At 34.2% G+C, this 9,515-nt stretch overlaps 2 protein-coding genes across 2 annotated transcripts; both read left to right on the top strand.

Annotated features, from left to right (window-relative positions):
* Nucleotides 1–2,773: 2,773 nt before the first annotated feature.
* LOC113497389 (putative fatty acyl-CoA reductase CG5065) lies at nucleotides 2,774–6,821 on the top strand. The gene is made up of 9 exons (XM_026876932.1): nucleotides 2,774–2,871; nucleotides 3,351–3,456; nucleotides 3,977–4,093; nucleotides 4,168–4,290; nucleotides 4,555–4,680; nucleotides 5,076–5,223; nucleotides 5,514–5,615; nucleotides 5,911–6,097; nucleotides 6,566–6,821. Exons 1-9 carry the CDS (start codon nucleotides 2,774–2,776, stop codon nucleotides 6,819–6,821), a joined length of 1,263 nt encoding a protein of 420 aa, XP_026732733.1.
* A 19-nt stretch (nucleotides 6,822–6,840) lies between these two features.
* Nucleotides 6,841–7,895, top strand: LOC113497388 (fatty acyl-CoA reductase 2-like). The gene is made up of 3 exons (XM_026876931.1): nucleotides 6,841–6,844; nucleotides 7,041–7,206; nucleotides 7,515–7,895. The coding sequence occupies exons 1-3, from the start codon at nucleotides 6,841–6,843 to the stop codon at nucleotides 7,735–7,737; spliced, it is 393 nt and encodes a 130-aa protein (XP_026732732.1). The 3' UTR covers nucleotides 7,738–7,895.
* Nucleotides 7,896–9,515: the final 1,620 nt, after the last annotated feature.

Here is a 9,515-nt window from a genome sequence, read left to right as displayed (position 1 = left end):
GACCTAACTTCCGAGATTCAGGAGCATACTACCTACAAGAGATTTGCTTACAGGAATAATAACTGTAAACAAAAGCTTGTTTGATTTTCATTAGCGTTATGTCCCAAAAATTATGAGAGATTTTGTAATCTGACAAAACACACTCAACTATATCCAAACATTCATATTTATTTATGTAATGAATTTGACGTGTACGTCACAATAAAATACGAGAGAGGGATAGAAAGAGAGAACTCGGAAAAGTAGGAAGCTAAAATAAACGGGCTAGAAACAAAAACATGAATAGTTTGGAATGAAGTATTTGGAGAAAGTATGTGCGGCATTTGAGTGCTGAAACTGTGGCCTTAGGTTGTCTCTGGGTAGACCAGAAACCACAGATAGTTTTACAATTAGTTGTGATTCCAATGACCGGCGTCAAAAGGAAATGTATAATGATATTTTTTAATTAAACGTTATTTTAGCTTAGGTTAGGAGTTACAGAAGACAAAGTACAAATTTATAAAAAGAAATAACCAATGATGGTTTTAAATTATGTATTTAGTATAATTATTGACCCGTTTGACATAAATAAGGCAAAATTAAGGCTACTTAGTAGCAGATTTTAAGTGTCAAATTACGATGGACAGCATCCGTATTCGCAAACCCTTCACAGATTTGTAAGTGCTTTCGAGAGTATTTCGTTTCTTTTTTAAAACTAACATTTTTTTAATGAAATATTCTTTTTCATATCGTCAGATTAATGTAAAACTTAGGGTATGTGTTAACTGCCAGTAGGCCTCTGAAGTGAAGAATGTGTGACCCCTTCAAACCCACATAGAATAAAATTGTCAGTAGCTCTGGTTTTCTTAAGATATTTTCCTATTCCGCTGTTAGCAACTGATAATTACCAAATTACGAAATACGCACATGAATTTGAAAAGGCAAAGCTGCCTGTCGGGATTCGAGCCTCGGAGATATTTGATATCTGTCACTAATACTTGAAATCTGTAAATTTATGCTGGATTGTTTTTCGTACTCGGCAGGTGGTTATTAAAAAATGGCAGCAAGGTTTTTTTAATATTCTATACAAGCAGCACCAGAAGAATATAATCTTACTGTTTCATTACACCTTCATCGGGTAGTGGGGACACATTTAAATTTCAAAATTTTATTACTGATGAAGAGATAGATGGAAGTATATATAAATGCTTGTAGGAAACGTCGAATGATTCACCATCCTTAATCTTAAACATATTACAACACGACTAAATAAGAATAATTATTATAACTTGTAAAACCTATTAATGTCAATAAGACATTAATATCCTATTGTGAACCGCACAAATAATGACAAGAAATTATGAAGCAGTTTTTTAATTTAATTAATTATAAGGCAGTGTCACCTTCGATATTGCTTCAAGTCGCAGTATGATACCAAAACAAGGTTATAAAGATAATTGTCATATTATGTGCAACATAATAAACTTGATTTTGTAATGTCTGTGCTTTTTATATTTTAGAATGGCAATGGGTACCTACAGGAATAGGACTTGGTTCGTTCGGACTAGTCTAGTGCCTGGCAATTTTGAAGTGGCAATGGAAGTTCAGATTTAGTCAGTTAGAGTATGATATTGCCTACTTCCTCTCTTGAGGAAAAGGGTGTCAGATTGGAAGCTCTCTTTACTAAAGAACTAAACCTAAATTTCAGTGCGATTAGTCAAGAAAAAAAAACAATATTTTAAGAAACCTCTATTATTGCCACTACCATTTGACAGTCCTTTATGCAGTTTTTTTTATGTTAATTTTATTTACTTTATCCTTGATATAAAACAACATAATAATACCACGAGTAAACCTTGAAAAAACACTTCGCATTAATTTAAAATTTTCTTTAATTTTGATTTCCTGCTTAATTATTGCAGCAAGCTCTTATCAGCCAAGGGCAGGTTTTTCAATAGTAGTGTTAAAAAGAAATATCATTTAATATTTGAATTTTGAAAAGAAACCGGTTTATACACCGAGATTTTTTAGTCGTCTTACAAAAACAGCCCAGTTCATGTATCCAATGACTAGAACACGTTCATGATAAAAAAAAATAGGTATTTATGAGATTTGAAAAAATCTTAAATGCAATTTTTATTCAATATTATGATGCAATTCGTAGTTTTTTAGAAACACAGCTCTGTTGCGAGCGCGGTCCGAGCCTTGTAACAATGGTGCCCTGCGCGGGTGGCGGCGTTTTTATCATTTTTAAGAGTATATTTAAGATTTCTCTTGTTTAATTTTCTTCGTACTTATTATCTTAGTTGATGATAAAAAATAATAATCGCGCCTAGGGGTATTTTACGTCGGATACATGAACTCGGTTGCTTTTGTAAGACGACAAAAAATCACCGTGTATAACCTTAAAATTGCACGTCGATCATAAAATGATGAAATGTCAAAAAAATTGCTGTTATTTTTCCAACAATTTATGAAACCACGTTAGGCATCTAAGAACGAAAAACAAAAGAATTGATAACTTCTCAAAATTCAAAATGCAAAGCATTAAAAACCGGTCGCTTTCATAAAAGTCTGATAATACTTATAACTGCCACAAACGGGAATAACAAGAAAGTAAAATTGGTATTTAAATGAAGTGCTGCATTAATTGAGCAAAGACACATTATTAACACTCTTTTAAATATAATCGTTCAGAAAGCAGGATTCATTTGATATGTCTGTTTTAAAATGTAAAGTACTATGATAAAAAAGGTTTAAAAAATATATTTAGTTTTTTATTAAAAATCTAAAAATGTCAGGACGATTATTGTTGACTAAATTTAGTGTTGTCGTGTTGGGAAACGTAAAGTTTGGTTACAACAGAGGATTTGCTACAACGGCTCTGTCTAGGTAAGTAATATCAATAATTGACTGCACGGTTGAGGTCATCACGCCAAACCCACTGAGCGCGACGTGTCGCGGGTGCGATCCCCGCGTAGGACAAGCATTTGTGTGATCCACGAATGCTTGTTCTGAGTCTGGGTGTCTTTGTGCATGTGAATTGTATGTTTGTGAAATACCCCGAGACAAATTACGAGAATTAAGTTCCTGAATATGGGAGTCGTTTAAAAAAAAAAGAGATAAAACACATATTATTATTTTTTTACGTTTTTTTTTAATGAAAATAAAAATACTGGGACTGAGACACGCGAACCGACTGAAAACTATTAAATTTCTGACCGTACCAAAATTAAAGTTAAGAATATTGTTTAAATAAAATCGGTTTAAATAATGAGATGATTGTAATCGGTTTAACAGAACTAATAAGATGATTCTAACAAAATTTGTATATAATTTTTTACGATACATTCAAATCTCTTTTTTTTCAGTATCGATTCGAAGGACAGAAATGTCCAATCAAACAATCAACCGGTATCGGAATTTTACGCGGGAAAATCTGTTTTCATAACTGGTGGAACCGGATTTTTGGGAAAGGTATGTGTTTTGTATTTAGTAAACGCAAACTGACCCGTGACCACTTCGCTGGAAAAAACTTTTTCGGTAAATACGTTAGTATTTGTCGACTCAGCTAGCATCAGTATAGATTAAAACACAAGTACATTCATATTCATTCGTATTCATAACGCAATGGAAGTTACCAACAACAGAATTATTTTAATTTTAAGTAGCCTCCACCATAAAACTCATATAGGCATCATTGGCACCATTAAAGTTTGTTTTGTCGAAATTGGGACAGCATGCTGTGGTGTGGTGAGCTGGAGTTAGATTCTCCAATTCTTCTCCAGATAGCTACGTAATTTAGGAAGCGCTGAAGGATACACCACACTGGTTGTTTGCTTGGCTGCGGTGGAGGCCAAAGTGTTATAGGGCTGACTGGTTTTTTTGTTCTCGAATGTCAAAGGATTCCTAGCCTTATTTGGCACTTGGAGTCACTGTGAATGTGATGTAGGTTTCGTATTTGGAAAATGGCTGAATAAAAACTTTCCTTTTTCAGGTGGTCATTGAGAAGCTATTGGATTCCTGTTCAAAATTAGATAAAATCTACGTACTTGTAAGAGACAAAAAGGGACAAAAAGTAAATGAACGTATCAAATCAGTTTTTGAAAATCCAGTAAGTTTTTTTTTATATCTTTTTACTCATCTAAATTCTTACAAATAATAATATTATTTTCATACTAATTTCAGCTATTTTCGAAGATAAAAGAATCAAACCCTAAATTACTTGACAAAATAATCCCAGTGACCGGTGACCTCACATACCCCAACTTTGGACTAAAGCCAGAAGATGAAAAGTCTTTAGTTGATAATGTAAGTATAGATACCTACAAAAAAAGGGTTATGTAGAAATACAGCGACTCTAAGGCAGGTGCGTCCAATCAAAACACACGGGAAAAACGTGATAATAATTTTATTGTCTTATTAAAGTGCAACCATTTCAGAGCATAATCAATGAAAAAATACTGATAACTTTATTATATCTTCCTTAAAATATAAGGTATTTGAATTTGACAGAATATTCACTACAAATTGTTATCTCTTTATATTAATTTCTTCTCTCTTTTTCTGTTATAGGTGTCAGTGGTGTTCCACTCCGGGGCGACGATAAGATTCGATGAACCCTTACCGGTTGCCATGCGAATTAACTTCGAAGGTACCAGGACGATGTTGAACCTTTGTCAGCGTATGAAAAATATTGAGGTAATTATGACTTTTGTCTTATAACAGCTTGTCAATTTCCTGTGGAATTAAATTATCCTTCTAAGAGGAGTGACAAACTAGTCTGGACTTCATTCAACCTGTCCGAGTGATGATCAGGCATAACCTCTTTGTAAAATATAACTTGATCTTTGTGATAGCTATAAACAGGAAAAACGTTAAAAACTGGAAAAGTTTCAGTTATAAAAAATACACTGGTGACTGGTCTAATGTCCAGTTTCACGTACAAATTGTGTCCATTGATGCGCGAGTGAAATAAGAAAGAAAACGTCGCGTAATATTTTACGATGCAGCTGAAATTATCCAAAATTCTGATTTCGATTCGGCGCCTTTTAGTGAAGCATCTAGACATACTAAAGGGTTTTATTGTTTTATAGGCCTTTGTCTACGTATCAACAGCTTTCGCTCACACCGATAAGAGGATGCTTATGGAAACTGTTTATCCTCCACCAAAAACGTTGGAGGAAATTTACAAGTTTATTGAATACCATGGAGGAGACAAGAGGGAAACTGAAAAGTTTATAAGTGAGTCGAGACATTTTAAATCATTCACTTACTTTTGCACTCGGAGCATGTGGTTGTGGACGTTGTAATGCAACTATGAAAACTACACTTGAAAAAAAACCATCAGATTTTATTCTCTTAGTTAGGAAATTAGAATAAAGTATGAAGTTCTATTTTTTGAAGTCATACACAAGCCAAATGAATAGTATGTATGTTTGTTACAAACGGATGGACCGGTTTCGATGAATTTATTCTTAATGCACATTGTTATACGATTTAAAGAACTAAACTTGTTTTTTTATTGATTTCAGGCCCGAAACCCAACACATATACCTTCACCAAGGCTTTATCTGAATCTTACATCGGGAAGAACCATGGAAAAGTACCCGCTGTAATCGTTAGACCTTCAGTCGGTAATATATTTTCTCCTTCTTAAGTTTATTTTAATTCAATTTCTTTTTGGTCTTTCTCAAACAGATGAAGTTCATTAGAAAATTTTACACTTCAAAAATACTCATAACTGTCCTCAGCAGAAGCACTTAAAAATGGATGATGAAATGGTTGATAACTATAGTCAAGATTCAAAACATTCGCTGGAGTCACGCAGATTATACGCTAGTGATCTTATGACTCCAGTATGGACAGCAAAAAGAGACCCATAATTATTGCGTTTTGTGAATTATCAACATACATTTTGTCTCTTAACAGTAACTCCAGTCAAAGATGGGCATGCCAAGGGATGGTTGGATAATTGGTTTGGCATGACGCCGATACTGTTTAATGCTGGCAAGGGATGGAACCGAGTTGTACGAGCTGATGCAAACACATATGTTGATTTCATACCAGCTGATTACGTGGCTAATCTGAGTCTAATTGCAGCGGCCAGGGCTAAAAAGTAAGTAAGGATTATTTTAACACATAATATGTAACCGGCTGTCATGGTATAGGCATGTTATGCGGAGGAAAGAAAATCATGTGGTGAGGAAGGCGTTGAGCATGGATGTGGGTAGTTGGGGAAGAGGACGATCAAAGAAACGATGGATGGATTGTCTGAAAGACAATATGGCTGGAAAGAGAGTTTCTTGTGAGATGACGGCCGATAGAAAGATATGGAGGAAGAAAACATGTTGCGCGTACCCCAAATAAAAATAATTGGGATGAGGGCAGGGGAATGATGAATATACAAAATAGTAGATATATGTATATTACATAGAGACCTCCTCTTAAGTAAGTAATTTTCTGTGCTAGGAGGACGCAAATGATGGATGTATCAAGGATGACATAAATGCATAGGCTCTGCCTAGTTAGGCTTATTTTCTCCGAAATGTGAAAGAAAAAATACAATAATATTATTTATTTGCAGTTCACGCCAAATCCAAGTGTTCAATTCCGTCTCAACTGCTGAAAACCCTATGATATGGAGGGAAACTTACAAGTATTTTCTTGATGAAACTGTGAAAATTGGTAAAAGTAAGTACTATAAGGTTTTCAGAAACATACAAGTTATATGCACAAAGACTCCCAAACTATCATTCGTGACCTACGTCGGTAGCGATCCCGCGATCACGCTCAGTGAGTTTGGAGTGGTGACCTCAACAACCCTGCTAACCTTGCAATAAAAAAAGCAATAGCATTGATATGAGTCTTTCAATATATATTTTTTTTTCAATTCAATGCTTGATTAACACTATTAGATTCTCAAAGAGACAGTATTTTTCACTGAAATATAGGAGTTGGTGTTTTTAGGATGACATCAACTCATTGAATATTAGTTGTGTACTATTTTTATACAAACTCAATGAATTTTCCTACTTTCGTTCCTGATCGTACTAATTAAGTAATTACTCTGTTAATTTTTTATGTATTTGTTTCAGATGAAACGCCAGTCCCTTTTGTGTTTTTCACCAAATCCTGGGCGGTAGTCAATGCTTGGTCTATATTATGTCAAATTGCTCCTGCGCATGCCGCCGACTGGTGGCTGAAAATGACAGGACGAGAACCAAAGTAAGATAGAAAAAAACTCGTTATAGCGTCTTCTGCAATTGATTAATGGTTGACAATAGTGCCTTAATTTTTGGTAAAATAATCAGGATTTTGAATATGTTAACGCCTTAAGACGCAATTAGAAGATACAATACACGGATTGAGCTGTTGGTCAATTATATACCTTCAATAACGTAATAAAGTTCACTAGTAAGCTTTATCTGAAATGAAATCATTTATTTTGTAAATAGAATCGCAGGACTTTTCTTAAAACTTGCAACATCTTGAAATTCCATTGTTTTATTTACAACTCTGTTCTTTTTTAACAGGTACGCCAAACTTATGCACAACGTGATCGCGATTCGAAATGCCGTGGACTATTTCACCGCTGGTGTCTGGCCTATGAAGTCGGACCGAGCGAGGGACCTCATCTCCAGCCTGTCTGAAGAAGACCAGGAGAAGTTCCCTTGTAACCCCTCGCACATCAACTGGCAAGAGTATATTCGAGATTACTGTAATGGAGTGTTCCGGTATCTGAAAGCTAGGAATTGACATTTATTTATTTACCAGCTGCGACTGCGACTTTGTTCACGTGAATCTTAACGAAGAAGTTAATTAGTCAATAAATATTGTATAAACATTGTAAGAGTAGCCAGAGTTAGTTAGTCAAGATTACATCAACTAACTACCAATTACCTAAAGCCCCGCCAAAATCGGCCGGTACAAAAAGACAAAAATGGTAAAAAATGAGTTAAAAACCGATTCAATATTACAAACGGACACTACATTTTTTATTTATATTACTGGTTAGCCCAGTCAATCTCCTTATTATTGTAACACACGTGCGTGCCAGGAATTCAACCCCCGACCTTTGAGTTAGCAGTCTAACAGCCATGCTTCTTTTATATCGCGGCTGCCACACTAATAGTGAAGAATTATCATCGTGATGTTCAAAGCACTGAATAAATAAAATTAAATAGTTACATACTTTATGTTAGTTTTGTGTAACGATGAAACTGTGAACACTTATTAATGTGTTGTTTTATTAAGTTATTTATAGAGAAAAGTAAAGACCAATAAATAATTTTAATTAAGTCTTATTTTCTACCTAAGTAATTGTGTAACTGACTTCAGAGGGACGATTACAATAGGTCACTATAGAAGAGAATACTACAGAAGAAGATCCGCAACGCTTGTTCTAATTTTGTGCATTTATGTTTAGGAATTATTTTCTCATTATCTTTGACTAGAACACAGAATCATTATTCTAAAGAAAAAATAAAAATTATCTGAAAAGGAAGTATTAAAACAAAGTATTTTCATTAAAATATGTCTTTAAGTAATTATAATAATTCTATTACCTGCCAATCTCAGGCCTCGAATAGAGAGAGACAAAAAACCTTCCGAAATTAGTTTGTTAAAATTAATCAGAATTAATTCGCTTTGACGAGGCGAAAGCGACATAATTAAATTGGGTGCCTTTATTCTTCCTTGGTTCTCTTTCAACATATAATGAAGGCTAGAGGTTTATGAAAATAAAAGCCTACTGAGGAAGTAATATTAATTGTGACACCCGATTTAACATTACGGTTATATAACATGTTTTTTTTTATTTTTTAAGGCTCAGTGCCAGATAGGTAAAACGGAAACTTATCTATTACTAAGATTCCGCTGTCTATTGGTATATCAGTAGGCTGCATCTAATGCACTGAAATAGCTAGAGTTTTGAAGTAAAATGCAAATGGGAATAAAAATAGAGATTGAATTCAAGCAACGGTTATATCGGTCACTAATTTCATGGGTGGCTAATTGTCTTGCAAATTTGTTTGTTTAAGCCTGTACGGAACACGTAAGAAGGAACGGTTTTTACTTTCTAAACTTGCTTCTTTTATTACAAGAAATCCTCAGATGATTTTGATAAAAATTTGCAATAGTAATATCATGAAGCTCCGCTAATGATTTAGGTTGATTTTGAAAAAATATCCAATCTCTACAAAGGTTACATAGCGGGCTAAAGCTATCCTCTAATTATTACATTTTTATTTTTATAACGCAACATAAAATTGTTAACGAGATTTTGATTTGACGAAAATTTCGTTTTATTAATTCTCCACCCTAGAAAATGACGCTTTAAATCAAAATGAGCCATTTAATACCATGTGTTGCCAGCCTAATTTTTTTTGAAGTGAAGCGAAATGGTAATAAACGTGAAAGAGCTTGATTTGATATAAGCAAGACTTTCCCACAGTTCCAGACAAACATTTCTGATTACTTCTACATTTACGGATTGTGTAAGAAAAGATCTACAATGCCAGTCTACACATGCCCCA

The sequence above is a fragment of the Trichoplusia ni genome, chromosome 9, assembly GCF_003590095.1.
Source record: "Trichoplusia ni isolate ovarian cell line Hi5 chromosome 9, tn1, whole genome shotgun sequence".
Classification (NCBI taxonomy): domain Eukaryota; kingdom Metazoa; phylum Arthropoda; class Insecta; order Lepidoptera; family Noctuidae; genus Trichoplusia; species Trichoplusia ni.
This window is presented reverse-complemented; position numbering and strand designations above follow the sequence as displayed.